This window comes from Leptidea sinapis, chromosome 2, assembly GCF_905404315.1.
Source record: "Leptidea sinapis chromosome 2, ilLepSina1.1, whole genome shotgun sequence".
NCBI classification, from domain to species: domain Eukaryota; kingdom Metazoa; phylum Arthropoda; class Insecta; order Lepidoptera; family Pieridae; genus Leptidea; species Leptidea sinapis.
The window spans coordinates 9,008,271-9,026,623 of NC_066266.1; the positions used below are offsets into that span (position 1 = coordinate 9,008,271).

Consider the following 18,353-nt stretch of genomic DNA (forward strand, 5'->3'; position numbering starts at 1 on the left):
AATAGACATTTTGCTTACGAATGGTTTGTTCGGACGTGTAACGTTTCCCGTGTTTATTTGCAAGGCAGCTTGACATTCGGAAAACTTCAGAATTATCATTGTATTGACAGTGTTTTCAACGATATTGTAAACATTTTCTTTGTTTATCATCAGTTATAACTTTATACCAAGTTTATTTGTAAAGCCGTATGCCTTTATCTTACCTTTGTCATTACAGAACAACATGACAGGGAAGTAATTTTAACTTGGGGGTAACTTTTCATTGCGATTTTATTAATAAGACAAACTACGTGTGTAAGCATTACTGTGTTTCGCTCTGAAGGGCGCCGTAGCCAGTTAAGTTACTGGGCAAATGAGACTTAACATCTTATATCTCAAGGTGACGAGCGTAGTTGTAGTACCGCTCAGAATTTTTGATGTTTTTATGAATCCTGAGCACACTGCATTGTAATGGGCAGGGCGTATCAATTACCATCAGCTAAACGTCCTGCTCGTCTCGTCCCTTATTTAAAAAAAAACATGCATATCTTAAATCAATGAAAAAAAGTTTTCAAAAAACATTTTAATATACAAACATACATAAAATATCATTTGGCATAAAAGTAAAATAAAACAGGTACGAAACAATTAAAAGAAATATTCATTAAGGCACATAAATATTTGATAACATCGTCAATCTTAAGCTGGAATGATATATTACAGATAAATTAATTTAAATTAGATAAATATATTAATAGTTATAATAAATTCTTAGTTACAATATCAAATTTATTACCGAGATTCTACAAGAAGTTTAAATATTTTAACAAAACATCGACAAACAAAATAACAAATCTTATTAAAAGTTAATTTAGAAATGGACAAAAATTTGTTTGATTATTTTTGTGGTAGACCATTTTAACTAAAGGCAAATTAATTTCTTTTTCCCACCTCGATGAAAAGCTGTCTGTAGTCCCTGGTATGAGGGACAAATTGGCCGAATCTGTCCCGGCAAAACGACTTTTGTCCCTCGGACCAGGGACTAAAAGCGAGCTTTTCATTCAGATGGGAAAAAATCGTATACCCACCACGTAAGATAAGTAGGACATTGTCAATCTTCCGCGAGTGAGAAGGTGCGTAATATACTATAATTAAAAGCTAAAGTGGAACTGGGCTGGGCATGTGTTTCGGATGCCCACAGACCGATAGGCACAGGTCGTCGCGCATTGGGTGCTTCAGGACGGGCAGACTGCGAAGAAGACGCCGAAAACGATGGCGTGACTATCTCGATGCCTATAATAAGAGCTGGCAGAGAACCTGGCGGAGAGGAGTAAAGCAGAGCCTTTGCCTAATAAAAAATACCCATGTATGTAGAGTAAAAAATAATTTACCTACTATATATTATACGATAAATACTTTGTAGAACCAAGGACGCGATAAAATATGTTAAAAGTAACAAAATATGAAATTATCAAAATTGTTTCAGTCGAAGACAAGATGGCCGAAATGGATAACTCATTTTTCGGATGTGTTTTTGACAAACCAATAATTTATTTTATATTTATGATATAACGTAAAAACTATTTTCATATAACAAGGATTTTTTATTATTTATCTAAACATTCAGTTCAATTTTCGGTATTATGTGCTAAATAACTTTTAAATAAAAATATTCTAGTATATATATTATCTCACACCGCACTCTCAAAACGATATTTTAAAAAAACTAAAGTGTAATACTAAAAAGGCATGTCTTGCTTAATAAACTTAAGTTTAATACTGGCAAAAACTGAACTTAGCATCATCCGAGTTTACTAGAACTTTTCTAAATCAAATTGGGCTGGTTCACCACTAAGCTAATAATCTTGAAATAATATTAAAATCTAAACAATTTGTTATGTTTTTAAAGTGATAACCCTCACTTAATCACACAAATAAAACTGGAAACAGAATTTCATGAACGATGCAAGAGTGGAACCCGCGACCTCTCGCGTTCCGTGCGAGCGCTCTTTCCAACTCAGCACTTTTTAAAGGATTAAAACGCGTGTAATTGTTACTTTTTTTTGTGTAAAAGTTATTTTAATTATTATTTTAGTTAACCCAAATTTTAACCAAGACTTTTCCATATCTCGTCGCAGTCCCCCTGAAACCGAGATCTGGAAAGGTTTGAAACGTCGGCGACGAGATCTTTAAAAACCTCGGGTTAACTAAAATAATAATAAAACAACAAAGTTAAAAATACATACATTTTAATCGTTTAAAAAGTGTTTTATTTGAAAATTGGATTTGTGTAAATCAGAATTAATTTTAATTGTATTCGTTAGAGCTTTATATCAAATAATGGATTATTAATAAATATTAACAATAATATAATTATTAATAATACAAGTGAATACACTTTTAATTTACAAACAAAAATAACCACGACTATACTACAACATAAAAACGTACAACTATAAATTCATAAATAAATATATACAACCTGTTTACGTTGTCTCTGGCCTGACGTTGATGACGTCACATTGTCGCTTCAGTACGGTGTGCAAAACAAGCATCACTAAATAAAATCTTAATATTATTATTAATAAATAATGTACGATTCTGTATTATTGATTGATGTAAAGGTGTTGTGTTGTGTTGCTGACTATTATTATTATTATTATAATGATGAAAAAATCATTGAAAGCACCTAGGCTTAGTAAGGTATTTATATTTCTGATAGTACTATTATTATCGACAATGAAACCACAGAATCTACAGAACTATTAATAATACAAGTCAAAACGTAACAATGAACATGACGTAACAGGTGGGTAATGAAGCTGCAAACCGTACTGACGCAACAGGACGAGCGCGAGGGGGTGAAAGGGGAACGAGAGGGGGGGCTTCACGTTCCAGCGAGGTCCAGAGATAATATGGCCATGTAGTACTGACCAATCTGGATTTAACCCTACAAAGGGACGTGGTATTGTGCATGACTGGGATGGGGATATAAAATAAATACCAACAAAGTGTTAGATATTGCAACAAAATTTGGGCCCTCAAGGATATAACCGATGTTTCATTTATACTGTTTTTTTTTTTTGGAATAGGAGTACTAGCCTAAGAGCCGCCTGATGACGAGTGTACAACTTATAAAAAATCTGATTTAGGAATGAAAACGCGAAAGATCTTCGGAGGTAGTCGAGGAGGAAGAACCCGGCAACCGCATAATTGAGTTTGTTGCGTAATAAAGCCTCAAATAGACCGCGTACACCTTCCTAAAAGGCCGGACACGCTCCTGTGATTCCTCTAGTGTTGCAAGAAAATACGACGCGATCTTTTGGTGGCCCACCTCCTGATAATTTACTTGGTGTTAAGTGATTCACCACCCACATTCTCTTGCAACTCCAGAGGAATTACAGGAGCGTTGCCAGTCGTTAAGGAAGGTGTACGCATCCACGTACCTTACTTATACGGCATGGGTACCCTTTTGTTTAGGTGTATAGTCCCGGAAACACCGCACAAGGAAGCTCATTCCACAGCTTTGTTGTACGTGAAAGAAAGTTCTTTGAAAACCGCACTGTGGAGAAACGCTACACATCCAGATGGTGGGGATGATATCTTCTTCTCAATTCTGTCTTCTGTTTATGGCAGACGTGTAATTTATAGTGTAATAACATATTTGTAGTGTAATAAACTTATGTTAAAAAAAGGAATTATTTCAATTTTTGTATGTCATAATAAACTCAATAAAATGAAGTACCAATTTCAAGAAAATGTTTATCACACCTGCGCGGATATACGCATGCGTCATAACAATACGCCGAAAAGTGCCACTTTCCTCCCGGAAAACAGGGCAAAAACGGGAAGGAAAAAGGCCACATCATTTATACTATTTCACCAATACAAATAGATTTAGCTATACTTTATTAAAATAAATTGAGTTCCCAACATAAATTGTAGTGATATAAAACAGGTAAACATCTCCAATATTGGTTGGTTTGCTAAAATATGTTGTTAAAAAGAACTTTACTTTAAATATTATATTCAATCTCATCACAACCCGAGCGGAAAGTTATATGTATACAGCTAAAATGGCGACATATTTATAAATAAATAAATTATTCATAATATCATTTCGCAACACCCTGTAAGTATTCTAGTACCCGCGCGCTAGAGTAAGCCTACTTCGTGCCAACAACATATTTTTTTTTTTTTGAAAATAAGGGACGAGCAGGACGTTTAGCTGACGGTAATTGATACGCTCTGCCCATTACAATGCAGTGCCACTCAGGATTCTCGAAAAACCAAAAAATTCTGAGCGGCGCTACAACTGCGCTCGTCACCTTGAGACATAAGATGTTAAGTCTCATTTGCCCAGTAATTTCAATAGTTACGGCGCCCTTCAGACCGAAACGCAGTAATGCTTACAAATTACAGAAATAGGCGCCGTTGTGGTACCCAAAAAGTAGCCGGCATCCTGTGCAAAGGAGCTCACTGGTAAATGTTTGATAATTTTGAAATTTTAATTATTTACTTTGATTTTTAGTTTTTTTATGATAACGTTTGTCGCTCTAACCCTGTATTTATTTAATGTCGCCTTTGTTCACTGTATAATATTCCAGTTGAAAGCAAACGCTACGTAAGATATCGTTGAATTAATGTATAATGATTATCCAAAAAGGATAAGCCAATTTTGATAATTTGCTTAATAAACAAACAAATTACATTATTATATAATATGTTAGCACCGTACATTTACAATGAATTTCATCTATAGAATAAAACATTAAATTAAAACAAATAGAACTCGTGCCAATAGAGGAACGATTCTAAAATGGCAAAGAAATAGGTGGGATTCACAGCGAAACAGGAATGGAAGATAGATGATATTACATGTGCGAGTGAGAGCGAATCATTAGTGGTCGCCATTTTAGAATCGTTTCCTTATTGGCACGAGTTATACCAATGATGCGATATGCTATTGATGCACAAACAGCTGTTGTGTGGATTTAAATCATGATTTAGAGACGACATAATTCTCAGGTGTGCTGGTGAAGAGAACTGTCATCACCCAGAAATGAAGACCAATCTGAAACAAAATTACATTATCAAGACGAGGTAATATAAGATACAAGTATTTTGAAGTGGAAACTTCTTTAGCCGCGTTGGGCACTTTTTGGGAAGGGGAACATCTTATGGGTTCGCGTCACCGACATGCTCATTACTGGTGCACGCGATAAGTAATTACTTAATTTATCAAATATCTATAGTCAGACACGTTTTGCATGGCAGAAATCTCGTGAGTTCGCGTCACAGAAATGCTTATAGCAGTATATCTGTAGCTATACAGCTGACGTATTGTGCAACATTAGTGCTGTGTATATTCAAATTCAAAAACACTTTATTCATGAAGGTCACGGAAATGACACTTATGAATGTCAAAAAATAAAAAATAAATTCTTATTTAATTTACCGCTACTTCGTATATATATATACTAGCTGACCCAGCAAACGTTGTATTGCCGATATTAAAATCGCGATACAAAAGTAACTGTTGATCGTAGATGGGTGAAAATTTGATTTTTCATGTATTTTTTAATGCTGACTATATATATATATACTAGCTGACCCAGCAAACGTTGTATTGGCGATATTAAAATCGCGATACAAAAGTAACTGTTGATCGTAGATGGGTGAAAATTTGATTTTTCATGTATTTTTTAATGCTGACTATATATATATATATATATATATATATATATATATATATATACTAGCTGACCCAGCAAACGTTGTATTGGCGATATTAAAATCGCGATACAAAAGTAACTGTTGATCGTAGATGGGTGAAAATTTGATTTTTCATGTATTTTTTAATGCTGACTCATAATCAAACAAATTTAAAAAAAAATGTCAAAAAAAAATAAAAAAAAAATCGTGTGGACCACCCTTAACATTTAGGGGTATGAAAAATAGATGTTGGCCGATTCTCAGACCTACTCAATACGCTCACAAAATTTCAAGAGAATCGGTCAAGCCGTTTCGGAGGAGTACGGGAACGAACATTGTGACACGAGAATTTTATATATAAGATATATATATATATATATATATGTGTTAGCTGGAAGTAGAGCTAGTATACTATTGGAAGTGATAAATAAACTGCATTCAATCATCGACATTTTTCTCTTTGGTAAAGGTGGGTTATCGTTTATGGAAAAAATTCTCATACTTTTCTCAAACTAACTGAATTTCAGACTTGTTACACTTTGGCACTGAGGTATTGATATTTATATTTGTGGTCCCTTAATTGATGTCTATGCGAACGAGCGTTACATAGGCGTGACGGATTAGTGTCATTCAATACCTAGTCATCTTTAATGAAAACAACAAAGCGCATTTCACAGTTTGGTTATACGTGGCACAAAGCTGGTTCGACCTGATACGGCGGTGCGCCAGACCAGAGGTTATATCATTATGAAAGTCCACCAGTTTACCACATAAACATTTTTGAAAAATACGGTTTGCACTCCGGGAGTGCCGGCAGATGTGAAAACTTCAACATTAACGTTGTGCATTTTTGAATATTTTGGAAAGTTTAGGTAATAATTTTGCACGAATTGCTTTATTTATCAGTATAAAACTACTAACATTTATGTGGTTAGATAAAATATACATTTATTCCGCTATCGCACACAAAAATTACAATTTATCTATATGTATATATATAAAAGATTTACACGTATATAGTCACTCATCACGATATCTCTGGAACCATTAGAGCTAAAGACTTGAAATTTGGTAGGAATATTCTTTTCACCGAGCAGAGGTCAGCTAAGAACGGATTTTCCAAAATTCCACCCGCAAGAGTTTTTTTATTATGAACAACTTTTTTAATAGTTTGGAATGGTTAGAAAATAATTTCGCACGAATTGCTTTATTTATCAGTATAAAAGTACTAGCATTTATGTGGTTAAATAAAATATACTCTTATTCCGCTATCGCACACAAAAATGACAATTTATATTACATAAAAAGAAGTCTGCTTTTTTAATATTTTGGAATAGTTAGGGAATAATTTCGCACGAATTGCTTTATTTATGTAAATACAATATTCATTTATTTCGCTATCGCACACAAAAATGACAATTTATATTACATAAAAAAAAGTCTGCTTTTTTAATATTTTGGAATAGTTAGGGAATAATTTCGCACGAATTGCTTTATTTATGTAAATACAATATTCATTTATTTCGCTATCGCACACAAAAATGACAATTTATATTACAATAAAAATTTAACACTTCAGAACTGTTATAATTATTTTACATTAAAATGTTCTCCTCTAAGAACAATCAACTTTCATCCATAATTTTAAAGACTTGTTTTATGAAAATAGGGGCAAGACGAGCAGGACGTTCAGCTAATGGTAATTGATACGCCCTGCCCATAACAATGCAGTGCCGCTCAGGATTCTTAAAAATCCCAAAAAATTCTGAATGGCACTACAACTGCGCTCATCACCTTGAGACACAAGATGTTAAGTCTCATTTGCCCAGTAATTACACTACTCTTTACTATCTATGTTACCACATCATCATCGCCAATCTCTAAAACTGATACAATAGGTTTATGGTAGCTGAAGTATGAAATAAAATATAAATATAAAATAAAAATTAAACAAAATAATAAGTAATAAAGAAATACAGGTATAACCTTCGCAGTAGGCAGAGTCTTCGCTACTGACAAAGCATAAAAACCAATTAATTAAAATGTAAAAATATTTCGCGGATGAGATTCGATCCCTCGGAGTCCCTTGCGGAGTTTCGGCTTCGCAATCACAATAATTCAACCACTGGTACTGTAACTCAACCCTTGGCATCATTTAATTTCCCCATTGTTTACTTTATTAGACCCATGCCAGATAGTCTCGTGGCAGATTTTGGCGAGGCAACACGTCCTGAGGATGCCTCGTTTAGAGGCAAAACACGTGTCGAATTGTTTAAAAACAAATATTGGCGGAATTTACACTAAAGAAAACTTAAATTATTTGTATAATTATGGATTTCCGCAAAGTAACGCCTACTTCAATAAATTTACTTTATTTATTTGGGCAACTAACAAATTACACTCTTTACATGCTTAAACTTAAAATATATTAATAATATGGATAAGAGTTAATTTACTTATAAGCTACCACAGGATTCATAATTTTTACTACGTTTATAAGACAGTAATTTTAATAATGTAAAAACTAAAATCTATAAATATTGTAATATATGATTTAAAATAAAAATGAAATAAATATGAAAACAAGGTTTCTAAGTCACGTGTGTAAATTAAGTATTTTCTTTTTATATTCAGCAAGTGGAATGAATAAATCAATGTTCTGCGATTTGGCCAGTGAGTTATATGACCTACAGAGCCTAGAAATAGTTTCGTTTTGACCCAGATAAGTCCTAGATTGTGGTACTACAAACAACGAATACGCATTTTTTCTTTTTAATTATCTTATTTCTATCTTTATATATATATAATTCTTGTGTGCGTGTGTATGTCACTGAACTCCTCCTAGACGGCTGGACCGATTCTAATGAAACTTTCTGTGTGTATTCAGGTGGATTCGAGAATGGTTTAGATTCACAATTGAACTACCTCCTAAACGGCTGGACCGATTTTGATGATATTTTTGTGTGTTCCAGTGAATTTGTGATTGGTGTGTGTCTTCAGGTGGATTCGAGAATGGTTATGATTCACAATTAAACTACCTCCTAAACGGCTGGACCGATTTTGATGATTTTTTTGTTTGTTTCAGTGAATTTGAGATTGGTTTAGATTCTCGATTCCGTCCATATAATATAAATCTCCTGCTCATGTGTATGTTAGTGAACTCCTAACGGCTAGACCGATTTTTCAAATTTAAGACGTGTGTACAGGACAACGTCTGTTGGGTCCACTAGTATTATATATATATACAGATATACTTTACCATATAAAATATAATAAATATCCTTAAGAGTGGGAATCTTTTCATGATAAGGCCAATTCTCAGCGACAACTTGGAGAGAGGCGAAGCTTGTCTGGACCGACGAGTTTCTTCTTGAAGGCGGATGATGCTGTGCTGTGCTCGGGCCGAGGCCACCTCAGCCTTGAATTTCGTCTGAAATTATACATGAAAAAAAATATATTTCAATCAAGCAAAATAAGTTAATGAAAAAAAATATTAGCTCAATGTTAAATATAAATGAAAAAGAAAACACACTTAATGAGTTGATCATTTTACGTCTGTATAGACTACCTTTACCAGTGGCAGGCTCTTTTGCACAGGATGCCGGCTAGATTATGGGTACCACAACGGCGCCTATTTCTGCCGTGAAGCAGTAATGTGCAAACATTACTGTGTTTCGGTCTGAGGGGTGCCAACTGGCTAAAAGAGACTTAACATCTTATGTCTCAAGGTGATGAGCGCAGTTGTAGTGCTGCTCAGAATTGTGCTTTTCAAGAATCCTGAGCGGCACTGCATTGTAATGGGCAGGGCGTATCAATTACCATCAGCTGAACGTTTTACTCGTCTCGTCTTTTCATAAAAAAAAGAGACTATTAGTCTCGTCTTTTCATAAAAAAAAGAGACTATTATAGCTGTGAAAACGTCGAAAAAAATGAAGATGAAAACAGGCCAGGTTTATTGCTTTAGTGTGCGTGACAAGATACGCCTCACACTCGCAATTTGTATGACACTTTGTGTTAGTGTGCGTGCATTGCTCAAAAAGGAGGTAAACTGTCAACCTCAACCTTTTTTTTGGACCTTTTCACAGCTGTCAAAGTCTATCTAGAGATATAAATGATGTAAGCAAAATACATACCTCCAACTTTTCCATCTGAATTCGAAGCGTATTATTATCTGCAAGCAACGTGTCGATCTTCCCCTGTTTCTGGACCAGCATCTGTGTCAGATAGTTGATCTTGTCATTGTCTATGCTATGCATGAAGTCATAGTCGCCAACATTGAGCGCGCTTGAGTCCGACGTGGGGGCTGAAGCTTCCATCATGTTCATTATCTCTTGCTCTTTGTGTTGCAGTGCTGTCCGAAGGTTGGCTATCGTTTGGCTCATTTCTACATGCATTGCTTGTAAATCCTAAAAATAAAAATATAAATTATTTCACATTAATAAGGTTACAATTAAAAACTACATAACTCACTGCAATCACGCGTCTTTTAGGCAGAGTTTTCGTTCAGTTGTGTTGCGACCGCGCTTTGAATACTACGCCACGCACTGACAACGTGTTCAGTGAAAAACTGTACAAATAACAGCTTATCCAAACATAAAAAGGATGGAGTTTTGTATTTCAGGTAAGAACCTGTTGATATTTAATCAATCTTCACTTTAACATTTCCTTTTAAGAAAATATAAATGCCAAGTCATTATTGAAAGCCTTAACATGTTCATAATACCTTTCCAATAGCATTTGCTTGTGCTTCAGCCTTATTTCTAGCACTGCGCTCTTCCTTTAAGGCATCTCGCAACGCGATGGCCATTCGTTCAGCAGCACTGTGACGCGTCTCCAAGTGCCTCATATGTTGGTTCATCTCAGTACATTCCTTTCTAATACTTGTTATGGCTTCTGAGAGACTGTCCCGTTCTTCCCTGAAGAGCGAACAATAATTAAGATATCTTCAAAATCTATAAATTGAAGGACCACGTTAAAGTTGACTTGTATACATGAAATATCACATTAAAAGCTAGATCCTCAGTGAGAAGGATTCCAGAAATTTGATAATTGTTATGGAACTATTAAAAAATATTGATATTCGTAAACGTCATGAAACTACTAATTACATCAGTCAGTAAAGGGGCTTTGACATGGGAAGTGGCCTATCTAGAACCATACACGAACCATGCGTTATGTTCTATAATATAGTATTTTCTTTGATTAACGCGAGTGTTTTTGAAAAGGAATTAAACACGTGGAATTACTTGTAACTGTGTTTTTACATAAGATTTTGCGTAAAAATTACATTTTTATTATTGTTTTAGTTAACCCGACGTTTCGTGACCTTTTCGTGACAATCTTGGTTTATTCTCAGGTATAATTTTATACCAAGTTTATTTGTAAGACCGTATATTTTTTAATTTTCCAAACATCGTATTATATTGTACCTGAAAGAAAATGCAATGTTCCTCGATATCTCAAAATGTACAAAATAGTTAAAGAAGTGTATTAACAAGATGGAAAACATGAGAGATGAAAGGATAGTAAAATTTCGTAAATAAATGATCGAAATTATCACACATTCATTCACTGTTTATAGATATGCTTTGGTGCATAACCTTCTTAAGATATTCGTTTCAGAAGAATTTAAGCTTTTTTTTATGGAATAGCAGGATTAACGAGCGTACGGGTCACCTGTAGTTAAGCGATCCACCGCCGCCCACAATCTCTTGCAACACCAGAGGAATCACAGGAGCCTTGCCGGCCTTTAAGGAAGGTGTACGTGCTTTTTTTAAAGGTACCCATGTCGTATCGTCGTAGCTTTGTAGTACGTGGAAGAAAGCACCTTGAAAACCGCACTGTGGAGGACCGCCACACATCCAGATGGTGGGGATGATATCCTAATTTATGGCGTGTCGTGCGAAGGTGGAATTCGGCGGCAGGAATCACGTTAACCAGCTCTTCGGAACACTCCTCGTGATAAATGCAGTAGAAGACACACAATGAAGCGACATCTCTACTCAACGCGAAGTGATCCAGCCGTTCACAGAGCACTGGGTCCCCGAAAACTCGAGCTGCTCTACGTTGCACGCGGTCAAATGGATCGAGCTGATACTGGGGTGCGCCAGACCAGAGATGACAGCAATACTCCATGTGTGGCCGGACCCGCGCTTTGTAGAGCGCTAGATTGAGGGTCGGCTTGAAGTATTGCCGTGCTCTATTAATGACGCCCAGTTTCTTCGAAGCCAATTTGGCTTTGCCCTCCAGATGGCCACTAAATTGGGAATCGCTCGAGATTTCGAGACCCAGTGTTCCGATACTAGGCGAGGCTTTAAGGGAAGTGTTTTCGAAGAGCGGTGATACGACAAATGGGTTTTTTTTTGTGGTAATTGAGTATTCTGGGGGTTAAATTGGACAAGGTTCAATCTACCCCATTCCGCAACCTTCTCAAGAGAGGACTCGATAGAAGACACAAGTTTCTCCCGGCACTGGTCAACGATTTTCCGAGAGAAACCTGCATGGCCCGTGTATACGGCATCATCAGTGCTGTCGTCTGCATAGCAATGTTTACAAGCTTTATTTAGAATGTATGGAGAAATTCGGTGGTCTGTTATACTCTTACGACCGTTCCCAATATACTATCTACAGATAGAGATAAATTACTACCTTCTACTGTCAGTAATAAGCTGTTAATAATCTGAACCTGTCCCAATATATCGGTAAACGGTGATATTAATATATCTGTAACTAGAGATACGTTATTGAAAACGGCTGTAAACCAACTCTGCTACTGCTCTCGCAAGGCGACTGTCAAGATCGAGCGAGGTGTCATTTAAATTCGTACAAGTTAAAAGATGATGATAACTTACTTTATTTTATCAATTTGCACTATTAACTCCTTTGTATCCTCCGATAGATTTACACCATCCCTTAAAGCTTTTATCTCGCCATCTTTTGCATTCAGCATATTTTTAACCCTATGCTTATAGGATTCCCATTCTTTTTCAAGTCTACCACATTCGGACTTTGATTTCTCTAATTCGCTCTCAAGTTCTGTAATACGGGACTGCGTGTGTTTTAAATCCTTTTCCAGTTTCATTTGTTTTGCAGACTTTTCATTCAAATCTTCTGACAGGATTTTGACTCTGAAAATCACCCACAAAATATTTTTTTAGCAAGTTACCTCTGGTCACTTTTAGTTTCCACTAGCTGACCCGACAAAAGCTGTTGTTCTGTCAATAAAAAAAAATGATCTATAAAAAATATATATGGAACTTGAATATGTATATGTATTCTAACAACTTGTACGGTGAGAGAAACAACAAGCTATATTGTTCCTCGCCTAATTAATCAACTACCCTCATCTCTGTCCAATGTAGTGACCCATAAAAATAATAAACAAAAACTAAAGGAATATTTCCTAGGTAATCTTTGATCGCATTTGTAATTAATAAGATGGTCATGGGATGCCTGGGAATTGTTTGAAATATCTATTTTTTGGTTGCTTCGTGTTGAAATAAATATTGGTAAGGTACATATTATCTGTAGTTGATTTCTTATAGGTATTAGTATGTAATTAACGTACTTGTAGCCAATTGTTAATTTCTATAGATATTAATAATTGTATGTAGGTATAAAATTTAATGTTAAGATTATATTTATTTTGTAAAAAAACTGAAATAAGGCGTAAACTAAGATAATGCATTGAGGTCAAACCTCTGTGGTTTTTACAATGTATCTTATTTGTTCACATTTTTTAAAATATGTATTTCGATAAATAAAAATGAATAATGTGGTCTAATAGCAATACTGTAATTCAGGCGAGGTGTCGCCCTTGAGGTTCATGTGTCAAGTCACTCGGGGGTCACAGAAGATCAGCGTTGCAGCACACTTGTGTGCTGATTGGCTCCATTTTAAACACCACACGTATAAAGAAGAAGTAACTTAAAAATATACATATAAAAATATTTGTATATTTTTAAGTTACTTCTTTTTGTTATTTGTGTGTGTGATAAAAGAAATGTTTTTTCTTTTTTTCTTTCTAAAGCCCTCGGAAATTTGTAATCAAACTTAATTAGTTAAAAATGAAACAAGGTACAAACATATTTCTGAATTGCTTTATAATATTATGTAGTAAAAAAATTATAAGGAATAATATCGTATTTGTGTTTCACACTGCCGCTTTATAATTGCAAGTCTTAAAATGGATATAGTATGTTATCCTTAAGAGATAGACATATGCCATCGGGGAATTTTCTGTAGACATATATAAGATACACAATTTCACCATACATTATTTTGTTATATCTCAAAGGGTTTAGATAGTGTTTTCGTTGAAAGCTCCCCAAAGGCTTATTTTTTCTGACACTTCCAATAAATATCGTTACAAATATGTAATGTAATATGTTTACAAAATACGATAACCCTCTTGGAGAGTCACGCTATCCGTTGGTGATATCCAGCCTGATAATCAGTGCAATATTTTTTGAGTTTACCGCGAACAGACAGACAGACAGACATGGCGGAGGACTTTGTTTTATAATATATAGTGATACTGATAATTTTACTACTCACTTGTTTTCCAATTCAGTATTTACATCCTTACACATTTTTATTTCATTTTCTAATCTGCTCTTTTCTTCTTTATGCTTCGACAGTTCAAACATGTCACCGCCTTCAATTTCAGCTTTTAGTTCATTTAATTGTAGAATTAAGCCATCCTTTTCTAAATAAATTTTATTATTAATTTTTTGTGTGACCTCTAATTTGTTATCTTTTGCAGCCAATTCTGTAAATACAATTACTTCAAACAATGGAAGTGAAGTAAGAATATGTATGACTTACAAAATACAGTATGACTGGTCAAACACAAAAGATTTTTATGGAGAGTACTTGGTACTCGATTCTCGTTCTAATGATTTCCCGATTTCTAATTTTTGAATAAATTTCCCTATAAATAAATGAAGCATGGATACATCACGCTGACTGGGCGACTGTTTCGTTAGATGAGCGCAAGCGCCAACAGGTCGGTGGGTACGCCTTCCCGCTTCTTATTTCCGTAAACTCCATGCAGATAATTGATTACTTTAGTTAAGTTTACTAAGTAATTTAATTGATATGCATTTTTAAAAGTATTTGTTTAGTGTTGGGCCGAATGTGGTTTGAACCGAATAACTTTGGACGAACGTTTGCTATAAAATCAATAATTCCGTCGGGTTGGTCGATTTACGCCACGCACCACGCACACCTCTGCGATAGTGCCGATCGGCACTCATTAGCAAATACGTCATCTTCATGATGCGTGCGTTTTTATTTGCAAGGGTTCCTTGGACAAGATGCCGGCTAGATTATGGGCGGCCAATGGCGACTTTATCTGCTGTGAGGCAGTGATGTTTCAGTCTGAAGGTCACCATAGCTTGTGATTACTGGGCAAATGATATTTAACATCTTATGTCTCAAGATTTGTCATCTTGCGCAATTGAAGTACCGCTCAAAATTTCCCAAGAATCCAGTGCTGCACTGCATTGTAATGGGCATTGCGTATTAATTACCATTAGTTGAGAGTCCTGCTTGTCTCGTCCCTTATTGTCATAAAAAATACAAAAACTCTAGAATCATTAAACCAAAAGACATAATAAATACCAACCATCTTCAGTTTTTCTGAGCCTGCTCAACAATTCTGATATTTCCCTATTAAGGACATTCTGTTCATTTTTTAACATGGCATTCTCCACTTCCAAATTTTGCATATTGTATGTAAGACTTTCCTGGTTCATGAGCTCTAAATCTGTTGGCAAACTCAATCCTGAAAATGTTAATGAATTATTAAAGCATTGTTGGCACAAAGATGATTGTATTTATCTTTTATTAGGGAGGTGCCAGTTCAATTCCTGCCTGCCATATACCAATGTGTTTTCAAATTCATAAATATGTATGTTTATTAAAAGGGTAAGTATTTAAAAAAAATAGTGCCTAGTAGAAGTTGAGTTCTAGAAAATAGTTTGTGAAAACTTACTTATCAACTTTACTTTTTAAATAAGTAATGAGTTATTTTAAGTTGTTTTAAGACTTACAAGTAAGTCAACTTAACTCTCCTAAAGCTGGTCACTGACTTTATCTAGCTGTAATGTTACATTTCTAGCAAGTTTGTTATGTTATGGCATTTTCAGACCAATCTGAGTCTCAACATTAATGTTGTAACTCAGTTTTGTAATAAAACTAACATTTATATATTTCAACATGTGTGAACATTTAATTTCAAGTCATTGATGCACATTTAATTTGTGATAGAAGTCATAATATGTAATTTAACTAAGTTATCCATTGTTTTCAAATTTGTAAAGGGTACGAAACAATGTTTGATTTCTTCGTTGATAAATCTATTTGATTAACACATTAAATACAAAACACAACATATTTGTTTTACATACAATACACTCTAATTATTATTATACACAACATGTGTAAAGTGTCTAGACAACTCTAGCATAATTCATACCACACTAGCTATATTTTATCTTTCTAGGGCTAGCTGTATGAAAGTATTAAACAGCATGTTGTACAAACTTTAAATCTGTTGTATCAGTATTTAAGTTGATTTATAGATTGTGTTTATAAAAAAAAAAAACTGCTTACCTGATACTTTTAGGAACTGAAGCAACAGTCACTCAGTAAAATTCAGCACTTGAAACTCTCATTGCATACATAAACATTTATTCTAATGGGCTATGCTTTGATACATTGTTGTTCTAACCTATGCCCCTCGCATATGGATGAATTTGATACTACTTCAAATTCAAATATTATTATTCACTTATTGAAAGACAAAAACTACCACCCATTCTCTGAGTACTCATTTAGTATAGATTCTCTTATTCTATACCTGTACTCGGTATTGAATATTGGCAACTCTCTATACCGAGTACTTGTATCAAATTAATGCACAATACCACCATTCGCCTCAGGCCCCAGGTCTTACCCAGCCAGTGGCCACTGCAGCAGAGCTTCTATTAGTCAATATGAATGGAGGCACTACATAATATGAATAATTTTTTGGTTGAATTATTTATTTGGTGATTTGTGAAAAAGCATTGATTATAAATCTTTGTATCATTTTTTTTCTTCACCTCTCTTATGCATATGTGGCATAGCCTTGCATATGAATTCAATAATGTTGTTAAAAATTAATGAGAACCTTCAATAAAAGTGCATACACCATCCTTAAAGACCGGCAACGCTCTTGTGATTCCTCTGGTGTTGCAAGATAATGTGGGAGGTGGTGACCCCTACGCTCATTTGTCCTCATATTCCATTAAAAAAAAATGAGTATTGAGTAATCACAAGTATCGATACTTGCATGTAGTATTGAATGTGGTATCAATACTTTGATGTAACACTAGTATCAAGTACTAGTGTCAATGAAGGAGTAGTGTTGTTTGATCACTCCCCTCACACCCAAACTATATTAATAAATAGAATAAAGTTAGTAATTACTCACTTCTATGTCTCAAACCATCATTACATTCATTTACTAATGTTGGAGGACTGTTATTCAAGTTATATTTAGTAGTTTTTCTGTTAGGAGACCTGTTGTTCTGCTCTTGGTTAGTTTTCATAATATTTTTTTTATCTGTAACTCCTCTTTTAGGTGATGGCGAACGTTTACTTGGAGGTGAACTTTTTCTAATAGGTGTGCTAGAACGTGTGTCAAACGGGCTTTGAGTGTTCCTTGGCGGCTGGCGCTTTTTTTGCGGAATCGTTATGCTGCTTTGATAAGATAATCCATTATTTGGTTTCGCATTACCATGATTTCGCAAGACAGCACCGGTTTGTTCATCTAAGTTGTTTAGAAGATGTTCAGCCTTACCGGCCAATTCCGCAAACCATGACATAATTAGCTGCTCTTATTGTCACCTGTGAGGTCACAGTTAACGTTTACAAATACATCACAATATATTTTAAATTGATTTTAATGAAATTTTGAAGTTACATACCAGACCATTAAAAAACGAAGGTGAACTGATTTATTACTTGAAACCTGAATAACAAGAATTTTTTGTTAAAAACTTGATATAGAATACGACCAAATATTAGTCAATAAAATCACATTTTTATTTTATATTAATAAATTTCAAAAGTCAAAACAAAACTCTTCACACTGCATACATCATCTGTTTCGCATTTCTATTTTCTCCTTTCAAGTATCACAATTCACAATCAGTTTTCAAAATCACCTTGTCGTTGTCACTTGATACAGAGAATAAATACTAAATAAGTAAATAGTAGTGACAATGACGTTGTATACATATAAACAATGCACCTCATACAAAATCAAAGCCGAAATATGATATATGCCACAAATTACACCACAATAACCTTCGACTGCTATGTCTATACATTTCTGCGTTTACTCCAGTTGTTTAAGATATAATTGGTCAATAGGCAGCAATGTAAACACTATTTCAGTTTTAGCTGCGTATTTTGAATTTAGAACCCGATTTGGACAGTGACATCAGTGGAGTAGCAGTTAGGTATTTTTTTTAATCCATACAATAACGTGGGTTGCTATAAGATTTCCGTTCGTCAGTCTGTCCCATTTTCCGATCAAGATCTGTTCAGTCGGAGGTTTTTTACGTTTTTAATCAAAAATAACACTCATATTATAAAGGGGAAAGTTT

At 34.6% G+C, this 18,353-nt stretch overlaps 1 protein-coding gene across 3 annotated transcripts; it reads right to left on the bottom strand.

The window, feature by feature from the left end:
* Positions 1-547: 547 nt before the first annotated feature.
* LOC126975868 (golgin-84) lies at positions 548-17,912 on the bottom strand. 3 transcript variants are annotated; one of them, XM_050823961.1, is made up of 10 exons: positions 17,842-17,912; positions 17,670-17,713; positions 17,174-17,589; positions 15,323-15,481; positions 14,251-14,464; positions 12,546-12,821; positions 10,418-10,610; positions 9,828-10,100; positions 8,954-9,124; positions 548-5,053 (listed from the first exon to the last, which is right to left on the bottom strand). In XM_050823961.1, the coding sequence occupies exons 3-10, from the start codon at positions 17,565-17,567 to the stop codon at positions 4,979-4,981; spliced, it is 1,755 nt and encodes a 584-aa protein (XP_050679918.1). In that variant the 5' UTR covers positions 17,568-17,589; positions 17,670-17,713; positions 17,842-17,912; the 3' UTR covers positions 548-4,978. The 3 variants fall into 3 exon arrangements, with proteins under 3 accessions (XP_050679918.1, XP_050679928.1, XP_050679910.1); XM_050823971.1 differs by lacking the exon at positions 17,842-17,912 and having other exon boundaries at positions 14,251-14,401; positions 17,670-17,835; XM_050823953.1 differs by lacking the exon at positions 17,842-17,912 and having other exon boundaries at positions 17,670-17,835.
* Positions 17,913-18,353: the final 441 nt, after the last annotated feature.

Excerpts from the sequence above, each read along its gene's own strand:
- LOC126975868 (XM_050823961.1), bottom strand. The coding sequence starts at position 17,567 with ATGTCATGGTTTGCGGAATTGGCCGGTAAGGCTGAACATCTTCTAAAC. Across the intron at positions 14,465-15,322 it reads GCTCAGAAAAACTGAAGATG|AATTGGCTGCAAAAGATAAC; the intron begins GTTGGTATTTAT and ends TTGTATTTACAG. Across the intron at positions 12,822-14,250 it reads AATACTGAATTGGAAAACAA|AGTCAAAATCCTGTCAGAAG; the intron begins GTGAGTAGTAAA and ends GGTGATTTTCAG.